Source organism: Ambystoma mexicanum, chromosome 1p (assembly GCF_040938575.1).
Source record: "Ambystoma mexicanum isolate Mex_15411 chromosome 1p, UKY_AmexF1_1, whole genome shotgun sequence".
NCBI classification, from domain to species: domain Eukaryota; kingdom Metazoa; phylum Chordata; class Amphibia; order Caudata; family Ambystomatidae; genus Ambystoma; species Ambystoma mexicanum.
In genome coordinates this window covers 86,419,085-86,438,960 of record NC_090921.1, presented here as the reverse complement: position 1 = coordinate 86,438,960, position 19,876 = coordinate 86,419,085, and the positions used below count along the sequence as shown (strand labels likewise).

The following is a 19,876-nucleotide window of genomic DNA, read 5'->3' as shown; positions in this document are numbered from 1 at the left end:
GGATCCGCATGAAGCCTGCCTGCAAATGCAACTCTTGGTATGACTCCGACTTACCAGTTTTGAAACGCAAGTGCTAAGCTGCTGAGCGGAAGTGGCTGGCCTCAAGTTCATCCTCTGACAAAACAGCGTGTCGCCTGCTCCAAAGGCAATATTGTCTTGCCATACACTCCAAGAAGAGGGTTCATGTCCAGGCCCGTATCTCTGGGGCAACTAATAACACAGCCTTACTCTTCAAGATCTGCAAGGAACCCGCCAAGCCTACTGCAGTCTCCTCCTCTTCTCTTCCCACCCACCCACACACTTTGCTCAGCAGTTGGCTCCAACTCAGGACATCCTGTTCTCACTGTCATCTACTACCCCCTTTCCCACCCTCTTATCTTGCCTCCCTTTCCCTTCTCCCCCCATGCGCCCCCCCATTCGCTTCTCCTTCTATCCCATTGCAATGGACAAGGTCTCCAGAGTAGTCCCCTCCATTAAAGTCTCCTCCAATCAAGTGATCCCCTGCTCTTCCAGAACTATCAAGGACAACATCTCTTCTCTCGCCCCTTCCTTGGCTGACCTCTGTAACCACTCCTTTGCCACTGTCTCCTTCCCACAACCTCTCAAGCACTCTCTTCTGCACCATCTCCTAAAAAGCCATCTGCAGACCCTTCATGCCCAGCTAACTATCGCTGTATCTCTATCATCTTCTTCATGGACAAACTCGCTGGTCATCCCTCAACTGACCAAGCCCTGAAGACTTTCTCTCAAACCTGGGCTCTGACTCTCCTTCTGTTCTGATCCTTTTCGATCTCTCTTCTGCCTTCGACATGGTCAATCATGCCATCCTCGTATATCGTCTCCGGGATACCCTAGGCATCACGGACTGGACACTGACGTGGCTGACCAACCTCCTTTCAAACCGAACCTCCCAAGTGAAATTGAGCAATTTCCTGTCTCCACCTCACTCTCTACCCGTGGCGTCCCTAGGGGCTCTATCCTATCGCCATGGCCCTTCAACATCTACCTTGCCCCTTTGGTCCACTTGATCTCCATCTCCTCGCCACACTTCCAGTGCTATCCTCTACCTCCTCCCCTTCCTCTCTCAAACCGAACTGCCTGACTGCTATTCAGGCATGGTGTTCTGCTAACGATCTCTGCCTTAATGCCAGTAAGACAGAGACCCTTCACATTGGGACACCTGCTCCCTGTTTCCCCCCATGCTTTGGCCACCCTCCCTGGATCCCCTCCCCTAACCCTCCTGTGAGGCTAAAAACCCAGGGGTCATCTTTGGCTCCTCTCTCTCCTTCTCTCCGTACATCACAGACCTTGCCAAGAAGTCCAACTTTCAGCTCCACCTCTTATGGGGCATTCTTCCTTTCCTCATCTTCCCCAGAAGCTCAATGTCTCCAGAGCTTCAGTTTGCTCTAGGCTGGACTACTGCAACAGCCTCTTCCTCAATCTGCCTCTGTCTTGCCTTCGCCCTCTCCAACTAATCCAGAACAGGGCTGCAAGATTTATCCGTGACCTCAAGCCCAGGGGCCGCATCTGCCCAGCCCTAAAATCCCTCCACTGGCTCCCAGTGACTGCAAGGATCAAATACAAGGCCCTTTACTTGATCCACAAGGCTGTCTGCAGCATGGAATCTCCCTAAATCCAGCTTTCTCTCCCTAAATACCTCCCCGCTAGAGTTCTTCGGGCCTCTAGCTTCAACACTCTGCAGGTCGGACGCTTCTCCAAGCAGAGAGTAGAAGGTAGATCCCTTTCCTCAGCAGGAGACTCCCTCTGAAATGGCCTTTCTGCACCCCTCAGACATGAGCCAGATCTTCTCAAGTTCCGGGAACTCCTCAAGACTTTTCTCATCTCTTCCTGCTTCCTGCTCCCTCTCCCGTGCTAATGTCCCTCTGCTGCTGCGACTGGTGCCTGGTTCCTTATGAGTCTTTGGTTGCCAGGCCCTCCTTGAGCTGTCCCCCCCCCCCACCAGCTCTTGCTTCAGGTTCCCTTCCCGGACTAGCCTAAATCTGGTCCATCCCGTCCTTTGCACTTTTCCCTTCCCCACTTTCCCTGCACTTGCCACCCGTGGCTCCCCTAGCACTTGCTAAGCCCCCCGTTGGGATCTCCACTCCTGCACCTCACCCCCTTTTTCCCACCCGCTTTTCACCCCACAGCCATGCCCTTACTTCAACACCTGTGCACTTGTTGACCCTGCACTTACACAATAAGAATGTCACAAGGCATAGTACAACTGTTAATGTTTGTTTTTATCCTATGTCCCCCCTCACCCTCTCCTTTCTTGTCTTGTGGCACCTGGAAACACTTTTGTATAACCCTCATACAAATGACCAATGAAAACATAAAAACTGAAAGCGTAGGATTTGTTTGCACAATGTATTCCTCACTTATTTTGGGTGCAGGTCCCAGACTCAGTATTCAAATGGCTTGGTTTCTTCCTTGCCAAGCAAGGGTCCTCTCATGGACTGTCCCTCTTTTGGGTGCAAGTCCCAGACTCGCATTAGAACTGCTTGGTTCCCTTGCCTGACAAGCGGTTATCTTTTCATGAACTTCTTATTCGGGTGCTGGTCCCAGACTCTCAATATGCAAACCAGCTTGCTATACTCTCCTGCCAAGCCTTCGTCCTCTCAAGGACTGTCCCTCTGTGAGTGCGAGTCCCAGACTCTTAACATTCACTGTTGCTTGGTTTACTCTCCTGCCAGGCAACAGTCCCAACGTGGACTATCTCTTTTTGAGTGCAGGTAACAGACTCGCAATATCTCGTTTGGTCTTGTTTCAGTTTCTCATATGGGTGTGTGCCCAGACCCGCACTTCATTCCCAGGGTTGAAGATCCTCTCGGTCTGGCTTCCGCCTTCACTACCTTGCTCCCCCGGACCTCCAGCACCACTCAGGTAACCTGCGTACTGGTTTGCTTCCCTCTCGTAGGTGCCAGCATTTCCCAAGCAGCTGCGTCTCTTGAGGCTTTGGTAGCGTTTGGGGCTTTGTTGCGGTCTGCAGCGGCTCTCCTGGCGTCTGCTTCTTCCCGGCGGTGTGTCATCGCTCATGGATGCTCATGGATGCTTCTCCGGTGCTCTGGATGCCCAGAGGTTTTACACAGAAACAGCCGGAGCCGTTGTTGCTTCTTGGACCCTGCTGGGCTTCTCGTTCTCCGCTGCACGGATTCCCGGATTCCTCTTTGGAGGATTGCTCTCCCGGTGCATCTCAGTTGTGGGGCGTTTAAACTCCTGCATTGGAAAAGGGAGTTGGTTTGGGCCAATCACATTAGTTGAGAAACTAGAGCGTTCACTCTGCTTCTCTATAGTGATCCTTGGACTCCTGGTCACCATCTTTCAGTACATGACAGATGTAAAATACTTTGCTTTCTTTAACGTCTCTTGAAGTAGCTTCAATTTTCCAATACTTGTAGTAGAGTCATATGCCGTATAGTTTCCGTTCTCTGATGTTTGAATCTTGCCAAGTACATTAGGTTTTCCAATACTTGAAGTAGAGCGATATGCAAGATACCTTGCATTCTCTGGGGTTTTAAAATTATCAAGTATATCAGGTGGACTAACCTGACAATAGCAGACCCTGGCCCTATCGGCAAGAGGGGAAGCAGAATTTAACATGAGGCAAGGGTTTATGTGTACGAATGAAAGGGGAATACTGCGTTCCCTGAAAATGATTGTCCCTAATCCCATAAGCGGGCCCCTCCCCTCAGTGCACCCCCCCAGGGGGACTATTGTACTGTTGATGCACCGCCCTGGGCTCATGGGAGAAGTCTCTGCCTAGGGAAAAGGGGAGAAGGGACAACATCCTCAGATTCATCACACATGTTATTTAAAACATTAGACCACGTCTGTCCTCGTTCTTAGCGAGGAAATTAACATGCTTGCTACAAAGACAGATAAGTGAGAGCAAAGTGAGTCCTAAATTAAAGGTTCATCTCATGCAGTGTTAGACTGATGACTTCGAGACAGACAACTACGAATTCCATCTAAATTTGACGTTTTGTTGTATAGCAGAAACAGATGAGATCTATGTATGGCATTTAATAGGTTCTGATCCCCTGAAAGCCTAAATTAATAAAGTATTTGTAGCCACGTATAAGAGGCAAGATTAACTTTGAATGCCACATATTTCACATGAACATGTTTTGGGAATCCTGGCTTAGCTCATTGTTTACTGCCCCTGCTCCAAGAGCAATCACAGATACAAATCTCTACCTCGCAAGGAGATAACTAAAGCCAAGTTTCTTCCCTAGCAAAGTTTTCCAAAGGATTAACAGGTATACAGCATATGGCCAGAGAAGAGAAAATAGAAGCTTACCTCATTTGTATTCCATCTCAACCTTTCCTTGGGCAGCAGAGTACACTTTGGTAAACACTCCAGTAGCTTCTTAGGCAGGAACACCTTGATGTGATGGTTGTTTTCTGTCAAACAAAAGAAATTCAAAAATCTATTGTGAGATTACTTAGTTTGCATTACGACCAACGGTATGAATATAACATTTGTGAGTGATGAAGCTTAATATCAGACAGTGGTATGGCTATATTAAACTAATCTGAATGTTTCAAAATGAAATGTGAATACAACACCTTTTTTGGCCTAGTTCAGGAGGTATTTGATACAAATGTAATGATCTCCTACATTAGTACCTTCACCATGCGTTGTTAGGTACGGTTACATTTAACTTTGTTATAAAAACTTCAGAAACTCAGAGAAACATCTGTTTAAAATAGCGTTATGGTTGCATTGCAAAACATGAAGACTACAAACTACTGAATTTGGACAGCTATAGTTAGCCAGGCAACCATCCCATTCCATTATGTGCTGGTCATGACACCACAGATTCATCACACTTATAGATATGTGATACAATCGTATTGCTGATGCTTGCATCTGCTTAGAACACATGCTGTGCATAGGCCGAAAGCTAGTGGAAGCTAGTCCTAGTGTGACGTCCAGTGCACCCATGATCTCTCACGCGTCGATGTCCCTCTGATTGTTATTTTTCTATCATGAGCTAGCATGAGGTGTAGCGCCAGTACAGTTGTATCCAAGCAGATACGTATCAGGCAAGCTCATAAGCCTCCATGCGCCTTCTCTACGAGGGGAAGAAGGGAGGGCGCATGTGAATCTAAGCAGATACAAGCATCAGAAGAACAAGTTACTCTCTTACCTGGAACGTTCTTTCGATGGGATGGTCCGGCAACATATTCCATGTCTATGACAGGTAATCACCACAGCTGTGCTGCTTCGGAACCTTGTCTGCGTCCTGCGTCTATGACGTCGATATGCTGTCCTCGAGGGCCTCCGTTGAGCCGACGTCACCGGATGTTATAAGTAGGAGGCACGACGCCCGTAGCCTCAGTTGTAGTTTTTTCCCAGAACGTGTGGCACCAATCGTCTGCCAGTATGACCACAGAAAGCCTTGCGGAATCGTAAGCTGCAATCGCAAAAGAAATTCTGTAGCGGGGCAGGTCGAGAGGGAGTGATATGGAATACGTCGGACCATCCCATCGAAAGAACGTTACAAGTTAAGAGAGTAACTTGTTCTTCGAGGGGATTGGGTCCTCCGACATATTCCATATCTATGACAGACTCCCAAAGCAGTACCAAACGTATGGAGGAGGGAAAAGAATTTAGAATATAGAAATTTAGAATGCCCAATTAAATTGCAGAGTAAATGACCGCCTTGCCAAAGGCCAGATCCTGCCCATGGATAGACTCTAGGGAGTAGTGTCTTACAAAAGTATGGACCGAAGCCCATGTGGCTGCTTCACAAATGTTACGAATAGGAACACCCCTCTGCAGGGCAGTAGAGGCAGCCATACCCCTAGTAGAATGGGCACGTAAGCCTACTGGAGGGTCCTTACCCGCCAAGTGGTAACATTCAGAAATTGCCAAGATAATCCATCTAGACAAAGTCTGCTTAGTAACAGCTTGTCCCAACCGCCTTCCAGCGTAACCTATAAAGAGCTAATCGTCCACTCTGACCCGGGACATACGTGAAATGTAGAAACTTGAAGCTCTCCTAGGATCCAACCTATGGAGCCTGTCCTCTTCCTTACCAGGATGCAGAGGAGGATAAAATGCCGGAAGAATGACCTTCTGGCTTAAATGAAATTCCGACACCACTTTCGGAAGAAAGGAAGGACGAACCCCAAGGACAACCCTGTCCTTATGAAACACTGTGAAGGGAGGCTTAACAGAAAATGCCTGCAACTCACTCACTCTGCGAGCGGAAGTAACCGCAACTAAAAATACAGTTTTAAGGGTTAACAGTCTCAAAGGACAAGAATATAAGGGCTCAAATGGAGCACACATTAGGAATTTTAGAACAATGTTCAAATCCCAAACGGGCACCTGGAAAGGTAAAGGTGGAAACACATTAGTGAGCGCTTTCAGAAACTGAGAAATTAAAGGAATTTTGAAATAAGAACACTCCTCAGACGAGCACTTAAATATGGACAGCGCCGCCAGGTAACCTTTAATGGTACCCACTTGCAGGCCCTTGTGGTCTAACGAAAGCAAAAAAAGACAGAACCAGAGGAATGTCACATGAAAAAGGATCCACATTCTTAACTCTGCACCAGTCGCAGAACTTTCTCCAACGGCAACGGTACAGGGACTTTGATGCAGGCTGAAAGCAACATCTCCATCACGTGTTCAGGGAGGTCCCAATCCTTATACCTCAACCTTTCAGAAGCCAAGCGTGAAGGTTGAGGGATCTGACCTCTGGATGGAGAACCTGATCCCCCCCCCCCTCTCATGAGAGCAGATCGTCTCGATAGGGAAGACGGCGTGGAGGGCAGATGGACAAGTCGAGTAAGGTCCGGGTACCACGCTCTCTGGGCCCATGCCGGAGCAATGAGGATCATCCGGGAACCGAACATCCGAAACCTCTGCAGCACTTGCGGGATGATGGGGACTGGAGGAAACGCGTACAGCAGTGGGAAGGACCACTCCACCACAAATGGGTCCCCTAAAGCTCCTGTTGGAGGAAATTCCCGCAAGCAGAAATTCTCGCACTTCCGGTTGACACTGGAGGCAAAGAGATCCACTTGTGGGGTCTCCCAAAGGGGGAAGATCTCCAGGAGAATCTCCTGAGCCAGCTCCCACTCGTGAGAGATGGCGCTCTGCCTGGTCAGAGCGTCCGTCGTCTCATTATCTCCGGCCAGATGAACTGCCGAGATCGAAATTTCCTGCTGGATGCCCCAGAACCAGAGCTGCATCGCCTCCCTGCACAGAGGAAGTGACCCTGTCCCCCCCCTCTTTTTGTTGAGGTAGTGCATGGCCATTGTGTTGTCCGTCAGAATCAGGACATTCTTTCCTCGCACAGTCGGCAGAAAAGCCTTCAGAGCAAGCCTGACGGCCCTCGGCTCCAGCAGATTGATATGGAGTCTGGACTCCGACGGAGACCAACGACCGCTGACTGTCAACTCTTTGGCATGAGCTCCCCATCCCGTGAGGGATGCGATCGTCACCTCCGGCCAAGGTAGCCAAAATGGAGCCCCCCTCATCAGATTGCCTTCGACGGCCCAACACAGAAGATCACGGGCGACCAAGGGCGGCACCTGAATGGGGTCCAAGATCCTGCCGGAGGACTGTGACCACTGCATCTTGAGAGACCTTTGCAGAGATCTGATCCGCAACCTGGCCTCTGGCACCAGAAGAATGCAGGATGCCATGCGGCCGAGCAACCTCAAGAACTGGAACGCTGGGAGACGCTAGGCATGTTGAAACTTGTGCACCATCTGCTGAATGTGAAGAGCCCTCACCTGGGGAGGGAAACACTGCCCCAGGGACATGTCGAGCACTGCTCCGATGTACTGGAGCCGCTGAGTTGGCGTCAAGTGGGACTTCTTTAAGTTGAGGGTGAAGCCCAGCTTGTGAAGGGAGTGGCAGGTGACTGACAGATGATCCAGGACTTGCTCGGGAGAGCGCGCCCTGCTCAACCAATCGTCCAGGTAGGGGTAGACGTGAATCCCCCCTTTCCTGAGATACGCTGCCACCACCACCGTGAAAAACCTCGGGCGGAGGTCAATCGGAACGGCAGGACGCGAAACTGAAAGTGCGAGTCGCCAACCGCAAACCTCAGGTACTTCTTGTGCTTTAAGCGTCCTTGAGGTCGAGAGAAGCCAACCAGTCCTGAAGTTGAAGGGCCTGGAGGACTTGAGAGAGAGTAACCATCTTGAACTTGTCCTTCCTGAGGAGCATGTTCGAACCACGCAAGTCCATGATGGGTCTCAATCCTCCGTCTTTCTTCGAAATCAATAAATAAGAGGAATACCATCCTTTGTTCCTCTCCGCTACAGGCACTAGTTCTATGGCACCTTTCTCCAGCAGGGATTTTATTTCCTGCGCAAGGAGCGGATCCAGACTCTTCAAAGAGAGATTTCCTGGTGGATTCTCGTGAGGCCTCTGCCGGAAAGAAAGACAGTAGCCGTGGGCTATGATCTCCAGAACCCACACATCTGAAGTAATGGCACACCATTCCACAAGATGATGTGCCAGCCTTCCCCCAACCGGCGAACCATGGGACATGGCCTCATGACTGAGCTGAAGCGGCTGCGGCATTGCCTGAGTGTAAAGAGGCAAGTGCCCGAGCAGCCTTGGCACCTCGAGTACCTTGTTTTACACCTCTGGTTCTCCTATGGTGGCCCTTTTGACTGGCAGCTCCTCTCGATCTACCAAAGGATGAGTAATATCGAAAGGAACCTCCCCTCCATTGCTATCCCCTAGGACGAAAAGGCAGGGGTTGGCGAACTGCAGCGCTCAACGACTTCGCTGCAGCTTTTGGAGGTCTGCAACCTCTCAAGGCTCTCGTCAGCCTTGCTGCCAAAAAGATGTTCACCATCAAAGGGCATGTTGAAAAGCCAGGCTTGTACATCAGGAGCAAACCCCGACTTCCGCAACCACGCAAATCTGCGCATTACGGTGCTCGCTGCCATGGACCGGCTGTGGCAATCTGCCATGTCCAGACCCGACTGAACGGATTCACACATGGCATCCTTGCCATCCTGAACAAGAAAGCCATCCCGTTCCTCCCCTTCGGGAATATGTTCAGCCACCAAAGACACAATTCCACAGAGTATGAATGAAACGTGCTAAGGCACACATGGAGTTAGCTGCCTGTAAAGCCATAACCCCTGAAGAAAATACTTTCTTCGCCCAGCCATCAAAACATTTGTCGTCCCTATCAGGAGGGATGGTAGGGTACGATGCCTGTTTTGCCGGGGCCGTAGCCGTCTGCACCACCAAACTCTCCTGAGTGGGGTGCATAGTCAAGTAGCTGGGGTCGCTACTGGCTGGACAGTATTTTTTCGGCAAAGACTTGCTCACTGCCGGGAGACTCTCGGGAGCAGTCCAAGCCGCTGCCACCCTTCTTTGCAAGGCCATATGGAATGGCAGTACCGGGTCAGTTGGAGGACCTTGGTCAAGGATATCCGTCAGGTCATCCTGCAGAAAATCCACTGGTGGCGCAGACCACCCCAAGTATTCCGTCACCCTCGACATAAGGCGCTGGTACGAGGACTCGGCATGCGTGCCAGGCTCAGGCCTACCAAACTCAACCTCCGGAGAGGTGTCCAGACCACTGGCGTGCAAGGACTGACGCAGATCTTCTAGCTGGCTATGACCAGACATGAGTTCGTCAAGAACCTCTTCAGGAACCATACCTTCATCAGACCCTTCATCCACCTCAGAGATGTAATCCAGAGGTTGGAATAAATCTCTGGATGAGGGCACAGAAAAAGGCTCGAATACAGGCCTTACTGACTTCTGCAGGGCCTTTCTCGGAGTTTCCACCGGTCTCCGGGGCACCTCTGATAAAGCCTCCTCGAAAGGCGTCGAGGGCATCGACGTCGAGCGTGGTGTTGATGGCTTCGACACAGGCCTCGAGGACTGAGCCCCGAGCGTGTCCTTCGACAGCCTCGGCGCCAATGGCGTCAATGGCTTCCTCAGAGGTAGAGCCTCGTGAGTGTCCTACAACGGTCTTGGCGCCAAAGGCGTCGACGTCTTCTTCAAAGACCTCATACGCTCCGACAGTCTCGAGGGTGTCAAGGACCGGGACCTGGAGCGGGCATGGCTAGAGCAATCCACCTTGTCCGACCGGGACCTCGAAGGTTCCTGGTGATCGCGACGACCGCTAGAGCCCGAAGGCATGCAAACAGTGTCTCTAGCACGTTCCCTGCCGGCATCTTTCGACGGCGTGGACGGAACGGAGCCCTGCGACTGAAAAATCGCCATCATCTCCTTATGAAATGAATCCCATTCCGCAGGAGTGGAATACTTGTTGGGATAAGCAACCCACCGACGGGCGGAGTCCGTGGACGAGCACAGGGAAGGCGACCGGTGACAGCGCCTCCGGGAGTGCCTCGAAGAGGCAGAGGAATGGCGGGGCCCACTCCGGTACCGAGACCCCCTAGACTTACGCCGACGATGCAGAGACTCACCCCTCGAATCGTCAGTCGAGAGCCCAGTGGATTTCGACTTCCTGGGCTTGGCCTCCTTACCAACAGAAAGCTTCTTGCGCTCCCGCAAGGCCTTCGATGTTAACGACTGGCACTCGTCACAATCGTCCGTGGCGTGGTCCTCACCGAGGCACCAGAGGCAGGCGTCATGCGGGTCCGTCAGCAACATCTTGGAACCGCAGTCCCGACACTTCTTGAAGCCTGGTCGCGGGGTAGAAGACGACGAAGACATCATGGAAATCTTCACAAACGAACAGTTTCGAAGAACCGAAAGAATAGAACTCAGATGAACCGAGGCATGCCGAGATCTCCGAAGCAAACACGTTCGCAGAAAAAATGGAACTGAGGCTACAGGCGTCGTGCATCCTACTTATAACATCCGGTGACGTCGGCTCTACAGAGGCCCTCGAGGACAGCGTATCGACATGCAGAAAATTTTCCCAAGCAGCACAGCTGTGGTGATTACCTGTCATAGATATGGAATACGTCGGAGGACCCAATCCCCTTGAAATACGATTACGGTGAGTAATGTCTCCCTTCTGAGGCTTGTGGAATCTGCATAGATTGTGGGGCGAGCCCTGGGCGTAAAAGGCAGTGTCTTATCTGATAGGGAATAGCACAATTGGATACATCTGACTATCCAACTAGAGATGGCCTTCTTTGAAATGCAGCTCCCTTCTCTGCCTGGTGCTATGGAGACAAACAATTGATTTGTTTTTCTTAGCGGTCTGGTTTTGTCTACATAGTAGAGGATCGTCCTCCTTACATCTAGTGTGTCGAGTTTTACCTCATCTGAGCTGTTGTGTTCCTGGAAGAAAGACGGTAGCTCAACTGACTGGTTTACGTGAAATTTGGAGATGAATTTAGGGGAGAACCTAGTTTGAGTACGTAAAACCAGCTTGTATTTGTGTACAACAAAGAAAGGATCCTGCACTGACAATGCTTGAATTTCACTCACTCTTCTTATGGAAGTAATAGCCACTAAGAAGGCGATTTTGTAAGTCAGGTATTTTAGACTAGACTTGTGCATTGGCTAGAAAGGGGGTCCCATGACCTTAGAGAGTACCACGTTGAGATCCCATCCTGGCGGTGGGTTAGAAATAGGAGGGTGGAGTTTCTTTACTCCTTCCATGAATGCCTTGATGACAGGTACCTTCCACCATGAAACCTTACTATGGGAAGTGGTGTAGGCCGGTCTTGGTGGACCTTTAGGGAGTTGAATACTAACCCTGCATCTAGTAAATGGAGCATATAAGTTAAAATGTGGAAAGGAGTACATTCTATGGGTTGATTTGTTTATACTGGCACCAAATTACGAATCTTCTCCATTTGACAAAGTAACGGTGTCTAGTATTTGGTTTTCTTGATTCTTTCAAGATATCCATGCATCTCTGTGGCAGGTTAAGATGTACGAACTCTAGGACTTCAAGAGCCGTGCTGCCAAGTTCAATGAGTGAGGCTGCGGGTGCACTGTTAGTCCCTCTTGCTAAGTGAGTAGATTGTACGGGCACAGGAGTTTGATGGGATCGCACATCGCCAGTTTGCGCAGATGTGGATACCATGGTTGTCTTGCCCACATAGGAGCAACTAGGATAAGCTTCATCGGTTCCTTGTGGATCTTGTTCACCATCTTCCTTGAGAGAAGAGGTGTACTACAACTCCTTCGTGTACACGCCACTCGAGTTCCTCTGGTAGGGGATCCCTGCTCAACCAGTCTGCTAGAGAGTTTAGTTCCCCTGGAACATGCTGTGACGATAGGAACATCTTCCGTTTGAGTGCCCATTTCCAAATTTGCTGCGCAAGCCTGGACAGATTTGGAGAACGCGAGCCCTCCTGTTTGCGGATATAAAACATTGCTGTAGTGCGGTCTGTCAGGACTGGCACAGATTGGTTCTTTAAATGGGATTTGAATGCCCGAAGGGCTTTGTATACTGCCAGAAGTTCTAGCATATTAATGTGGTTTCGGGCTGCCGTGCAAGACCACAGACCCTGAGCTGTGTGATAAGCGCTCCATCCCGCAAGAGAGGTGTCCGTCGTGACAATTGCCTCTATTTCTGGATCGTAGAAGGGTTTCCCCTTCAGCAGATTTTCCCTTGTCCTCCAGCAAAGATTATGTGTAAGTGTTGGCGAAACGACCACTAGATCGTCCCACTGACCACTTGCCTGAGACCACTATTTCGCCAACCACTCCTGCATGGGTCGCATGGAACTAGGTAAATGCAGAATGCCATCATGCCTAGCAAACGCATAGCTTTGCGCACCCTTATCTGGCGGCCGGCCTGATAATGCAATATTTGCAGTAACATATTTTGGACTCTTTCCTCGGATGGAAAGACCAGCTCCTAGGAACTGTTTGGAAGTGCTTGGCACTAGGCTTGACTTTTTCTCGTTGATGGAGAAGCCCAATTGAAAGAGGAGGTTAATTGTCTTTTGCATGTTTTGTCTGCAAATCAGGGGGGACTCCCCTGTAATGAGCCAGTCGTCCGGGTAAGGGTACACTGGGATTGCCGCCCTGCATAGGTGCGCTGCCACCACCGCCAGTACCTTTGTGAAAACCCTTGGAGCCGATGCTATTCAGAAGTGCAGCACTTTGAATTGGTAGTGCTGGTTCGCTATCTTGAAACGCAAGAATCTTCTGTGCGCTGGGAACATTGAAATATGAAAATAGGCATAGCTCATATCCAATGTTGCCATGTAATCCCCCTTTTTTAGTAGAGGGATTACCTCTTGTAGTGTAGTTATGCAGAACTTTTGTGACTTGACATACTTGTTTGCAGGGCGCAAATCTAATACTGAGAGCATTGTTAGATCTTTCTTTGGCACAAGGAAGTAAGTTGAATTAACACCCGTTTACCTGGTTGGCTGGGACGACTTCGATGACGTCTTTTATTAGAAGAGTGGCTATCTCCTCGAGGAGGATATGCTGGTGTTCTATTGAGTGGATCTTCTGTTATGGGGGTGGTCATGGGGTCATTGGAGGAGTTCTATACAGTATCCACCTGCTACTGTGGAGAGCACCCATCTGTCTTAGGTGATTCCCTCCCATGCATGGGTGAAGCTGGAAATGTGCCCTCCTACTCAAGAGGCATAGGAGGGCACCTGAAGCAAAATGTCACTGATTCTGTGGTGGAGTGCCACCTCTGTAGGGGTTGCCCTTTCCACGACCACGACCTCTGCGTTGTCCTCTAGGATAGCGAAGTGAGGAATGACTGATTATTCCCCCAGGTGGAACCTTGGTTTTGATTGTAATTGGACCCACGTTGAGAACCTTGGTTGCGAAAACGGCAAAAATTGCTGTTACCCCTTCGGCCGGGTGGCTTGTTGGCGAATTGGCCCAAAGATTTAAGTGTGTCATACTCGTCTTTTGGCTGTCTTAAGGGCGTCATCGACGGCCTTGCCGAAGAGCACATTGGGTTCAATAGGCATGTTAATTAGTGTGGCTTGCGTTTCTGGCCTGAAACCCGATTGCCGTAGCCACGTTTGATAACAGTACCCTTAGCAATGACTCTTCCAGCATTGTCTACCACGTCAAGGTTGGTCTTAAGTAAGCAGCTTGACACTGCCCTCCCGTCTGCGGCCACCTGTGCTAGCTGTGATTTCAGTGGTTCTGGGGCAGACGACATCCCATTTGTGGCAGTTATAACCGGCCAAAAGGGTAGCATTGTTTGCAATTCTGGTTTGGTAAGACGCGGAGGAGGCGACTTTCCTACCCATGGTGTAAATCCTTTTGCTTTCATTGTCGGATGGGGCCTCAGAGGAAACAAGGGGGGGTGCCCGGTCTTTTCCTAGTTGTAGTTACAACTAATGAGTCTGGCTTCAGCTGCGCTCTAATATACAGTGGGTCTAAAGGTGCGGGTTTAAAAGGTTTTTCTACACGTGGGTTAACAGCCTGCATGAGGTTAGGGGCTTCTAATGACGGATGTATCCTGCGCTGTATTGACGTAAGTAAAGGAATAAACTGTGCCACCGTTTTCTTGTCCCCAAGGATCCGTTCTACAAAGTCTTTATCCTCCTGCACTTCTTGGGTGTCGACTTGAAAGTGCTCTGCCGCCTTGGCTAGCACCTCATTAAGAAGGGGTTGGTTGTCGATAGGAGAATGGTCAGCCTCTTGGTCCTCATAGTCTCCATAACAAGGGTCCGCTGCCCCCTCGTCGTACTGAGGGTCGGCAGCCTCCATAATTGAGAGGTCATCGTGTTTGGAGTCCGGGACATAGAGTTCTATAACTGTGCTTCGCACTTGAGTTTCTGTACGAGACATTTTAGAAGGGGGTGAGAAGGGTGAGCAGAGACTTGAGACCCTGAGGGAGCTGTGGTGGGGGGAGTGTATTGGAAACTCTGGAAGTATGCAGGGTCCTTTTCGTAGAAATTGGCAAATAAGGACATTCTCCTCATGACCCGATCTATGTCTTGTGAACCATTATGCTGAACTTGGGATTACCAATGGTTGGGAAGGGAGTCCCAAATCTTCATCTGTGGGAGGAATAACCCCTGATTTATTAGGCCTAGTATCTACAGGTTTGTCCTTATTAGGGGTGGGCCTAGTTTCCTTAGGCTTCTCTTTCAGACTCTTTCGACTCTCGGGAGTGGGAAGGGCCAAAACCTTGTCTGCAGATGACCGGCCTTCTGAGGGAGTTTTACGCGCAACACATTTTGCCGTCTTTCGACAGTTGGGTCCTGTCGTGCGGCGATCTCGAACGAGAACCGTCAGAGGACATGGACTCAACTGACCTTTCCCAGGGTGCTGTGCGTTGTCGAACACTCGACCCATGTATCAAGTCTCGACCTGGGGTTATGTGTTTAGTGGTGTGAGATTGTGATTCCGCCCCCGGGCGTAATCCCCACAACATATCCCCACAACACGGCCACCGGCCTGTCCTCCGGGGTCGGGGCCTGCGCTTGGGTAGCCGGAACTACCCCGTCACCCTCGCCATCCGAAGCGGTGGCGTTGCTGCCATTACTGAAAGTGCCTTCTACCTCCATGGCCTCGAGTTGCCTGGCGTAGTGGGCCCAGCGTTTTGTGGAGCCGTCTTTAATGACTTGGGCTTGAAGAGACTACACGCTCAACAAGACGTTTCAATGTGGTCTCTTGGGAGACTTAATTTACAGACTAAATGCATGTCGACCCACTGGAATTTAAGATTGCACTTGGGGCAGAATTTAAATGGGGAATTGTCCATAACTACAAACTATGGCAGCTGGGCGAAAGTAGTATAGAAAAAGGGGCATATAGATCCTAAAATGACCTCCCCCCTCTCTCCCTACTGTCTGGGCCGAGACCCAGGGCAGCCTTCCAAGGTCGAACGGTCCGTTGCAATAGTCTTTCGACGGGCAGTTTCTTTGTCTTCACCAGCGTGATGTTTCGATGGTCAGTGAAGTAAAGGGCCGAAGGAATGAGAGAGAGAGAGCAGACATTACTTGCTCAGTAATAGCCTTTCTGTGGCTTGTGTCTGTATAGAGTCGCATGCTTTTTATAGGCCGCCATTTAGTGATTGCTCTAGAATAGTACTAGTTGTTTACTTCCAAAGTAAGATAACGTCGACAAGGGTGTTCTTGTCACAGTATCCCTACCCTAGGTGTTCAGGTACCCAAGATCCTTCACATGTCGATATCCACATATGGTTTTGATTTTCTGACATAATACAACAGCAAAAAAGTTGTAGCTAGACACACTTTTATAAAGTTGAAAAAGCTGCAAATAACCATTCCATTACAAAATAAATTCTTATTTATTGTCGAAACACATTTTAAAGTACTGCCTCAGTTCATAATAAAGTGACAATGTATGTAACATAGTAACAATAGACAAATGTGTATTTTGTAAAGTGTAAATGCTTTTACCCCTAGAGGTTACAGCTGGCCACACACTCAATCACATGATTCATACCACACATACACAGCACATACATACACTGTATGTGTCGTGAAAAGTCAAGTATGGAGGCTTGCAGGATAGGGCCTGGATCTCTCCCACTCGCTGTGCGGAGGTGATGGCCACAAGAAACGCAGTCTTCCACGACAGGAATTTCAACGGTGCCTAATGCAGGGGGTCGAATGGCGCCCCCATGAGCCTGGTCAGCACCACGTTGAGTTCCAACGCCGGGGCAGGGGCCTTCACCAGCTGGACTGATCGGAACAGTCCCTTCACCAGGCGATGGGACCACAAGGACGCCCGTCCTGTGGTTCTGGTGTATCGGGAGATCGCAGCCAGATGTCTCTTGATGGAGGCGTGAGCCAGTCCAGCCTTGGCCAGCGACAGTAGGTACGGCAGCACTTGAGGGGCCGTAATCCGTAGAGGGTTAATCTTCTATGCACGACACCAGACAGAGAACCTCTTCCACTTATGTCCGTAGCACTTGAATGTTGAGGACGCCCTGGCTTTTGCAAGGACCTCTCTGCAGTCAGCCAGGATATCGTACCCTCCAAACTCTAGCGCTGCAGGAGCCAGGCCTGAAAGTTCAGCGAGGTCGTGATGAAGTATGGCGTCTCCTTCTCTGGAGAGAAGATCCACGTCCGTCGGCAGCTTGACTGGTGGGGACGCTGACAAGTCCAGAAGGTCCGGGAACCAGATCTGCCTCGGCCACGCCGGTGCGACCAGGATCATCCTGCACCGGGACCTCTTGAGCTGGTTGACGAGTCGGAGCAGCAACGGCAACGGAGGGAACGCATAAAGGAACAGGCCTTCACAGGGGAATGAGAAAGCATCGCCCATGCTCCTCGGCTGGGGAAACCTGCTGGCGAACCTCTGGCAGTTGGAGTTCATCGCCGTCGCGAACAGGTCGATCTGGGGTTTTCCCCCCATCGTCGGAAGAGTCGATCCACTTGATCCTGACGTAGTTCCCACTCGTGGCACGAGCGCAGCTCCATGCTGAGTGAGTCGGCGATGGTGTTTTTTATCCCTGCCAGATAAAAGGGCACCAGAAACATCCCGTGGGCGACGGCCCAATGCCACAGATCCTGGGCTTCCTTGGAGAGGGCTGGGGATCTGGTTCCTCCCTTGCTTCCGGATGTAGAATATTGTGGTGGTGTTGTCAGTGAAAATTCTCACCACCTTGCCCTTGAGGGACGGGAGAAAGGACCTGAGGGCACAGAACACTGCACGGAGCTCCAGGATGTTGATATGGAGCATCTTCTCCTCCGGGAGTCATAGGCCTCTTGCGTGAAGATCTCCGGTGTGTGCTCCCCACCCTTCCAGGGAGGCATCCGTTGTCACCGTTAACTGGTGGGATGGGGTCTGAAAGTCTGTGCCTGACGTCAGATGAGCGCGGGTGCCCCACCACCGGATCGTTCGTCAGAAGGTCTCGTCGAGCGGAATCCCGTCCTTGAAGCTGCCCTTCGCTTGGATCCAGCGGGAGTCGAGGAACTCTTGCAGAGGGCGCATCCGAAGCCTGCACAGGCGCACGAGATATATGCAGGAGGACATCATCCGAGGAGGGACTTGATGGACCTCACCCTGGCCACGTCCGTGGCCAGCAGACGCTGCACCTTGCCCAGCATGGCCTTCGTCCTTTCTTCCGACAGTGAGGCCAGGCGTGCCACTGTGTCGAGCTTTGTTCCCAGAAACAGTGCGACTTGCGACGGGACCAGGTGGGATTTGGGAAAGTTGATGGAGAATCCCAGGTCCGAGAGCAGCTGGACGGTCTTTGCTGTGTGATGCACGGCAAGCTCCCTTGTCCCTGCTCGGATGAGCCAGTCGTCCAGGTAGGGGTAGACGTGGATCTCCTGCAGGCGCAGCCGCACCGCCACCGGTGCAAGGCACTTGGTGAACACCCTGGGTGCCGACTTCAATCCGGACGGGAGGGCCTTGAACTTGTAGTGCCGTCCTTGGACCACAAACCTGTGGAACTCGGTGACCTTTCAGAATGGGGATGTGGAAGTACGCATCCTCCAAATCCAACAACGACAGGAAATCTCCCTCCTCCAGTTGTCCCAGCACGTGCTGGAGGGTGACCAGCCGGAACTTCTATGCCTTCACGTATTTGTTCAGCCGTCGCAGGTCCAGGATGGGGCGCCATCCTCCTGTCTTCTTTTTTACTAGGAAGTACCTTGAGTATACTCCGGAGCCCCAGAGCCTCTTCGGGACGTGCTCGATGACACCTTTTTTGAGCAACGCCCTCACCTCCAAAAGTAGTTGAGGGACGTGATTTTCCTTCCTGACCACGGGTGGAATGCAGGGGCACTTTTTTAGAAATTCGAGGGCGTGCCCCTGGGCCAGGGCGTCCAGCACCCAACGGTCGGTGGAGATGGACTCCCACACGCTGACGAACTTCGCCAGCTGGCCTCCCACCGGCGTGCTTCGGTGGGGGCCCGACCCTGCTGTCGGTTCAATCTTGCTTGGAGGACGCATTGCCGCCTTGGCCTCCCTGGCGACGACAGCGGGCCCCCCCCCCCCCGACTTGCCTCGTCCTCTATAGGCTTCCTGCGACGAGGAGCGGGCCGCTTGGCGGTACGTAGAGGAGCCACCGCCGAATCCCTTGGAGGCACCCTGCTTGCCTCCGGCGCTCCGAAAAGACGGCCTCCGTTGCCGGAGAACGCCTAGGGCCCTAGCAGTCTCTGTGTCCGCCTTGATGGCTTGGAGGGACTCATCCACCGTTTCCCCAACTGGTTGTTCCCGTCGAACAGCATGTTCAACACTTTGGCTTGTACATCCTGGTGGAAATCCGTCGCCTTGAGCCAACCTCGTCATCTAAGGCAAACGCCGTTGCCTAGCTGGCGGAAACCGGAGTCGGAAATGTCCGTTGCCACCGTAATGGCGTGGTCCAACGCCACTTCGCCTTCTTGCAAGATCTCCAGGGCCTCGGCCCTCTTGTCATCCGGCAGGAAGTCCAACAGGGGGGCGATCTTGTACCATAACTCCCTGTCGTAGCGGGCCACGATCATGAGGGTGTTGGCCGCCTTAATCGTTGTTGCCGCCGACGAGATAACTCGTCCCATTGCGTCCATCTTCTTCCCTTCGCCGTCCGGCGGGGAGGTTGACGTTGAGACCGATGCCCCCTCCCCCCCGCTTTCTTCTTGGCCACCTCTGAGACGACCGAGTCCGGGGTAGGTTGTGACCTAAGGCACAAAGTGGCCACGCCGGGGACCCGGTAATTCTTCTTGTACCGATCCTTCTTGGCAGGCGTCGTAGACGGGTTCTTAGGGTGAGACCCTCGTCCCAGATGTCATCCAGCAGAGGCACGGCGAGGACTGACTTCCTCTTGGCCTTGCGCCGTTGGTAAAGGAAACCTTCCTTCTTCTCTTCGGGGCAGAGCTGAAAAAGCTTGGATGCCCTGGCGATCACTGCATGGAAAGATCCGATCTCATCGGACGGGGAGGCCCGGGCTGGTGATGGGAGCTCGTCGTCGGTACCCGTCGTGGCCATGTCTGTTCCCGTGTCATCCCCAAGGACGGGGGACGTGGGTAAAGGCCGAGCAGGCCGCGAGGGCCGAGA

The 19,876-nt window shown here is 51.5% G+C and overlaps 1 protein-coding gene across 13 annotated transcripts in view; it reads right to left on the bottom strand.

Moving 5' to 3' along the window:
• CAMTA2 (calmodulin binding transcription activator 2) overlaps nucleotides 1-19,876 on the bottom strand; it is a 1,813,542-nt gene that overhangs the window by 1,517,539 nt on the left and 276,127 nt on the right. For all 13 annotated transcript variants that reach the window (XM_069643632.1, XM_069643658.1, XM_069643676.1 and 10 more), the window contains exon 3: nucleotides 4,301-4,404. In XM_069643632.1, coding sequence (XP_069499733.1) covers nucleotides 4,301-4,404 — 104 coding nt within the window. The remainder of the gene's footprint in view (nucleotides 1-4,300; nucleotides 4,405-19,876) is intronic.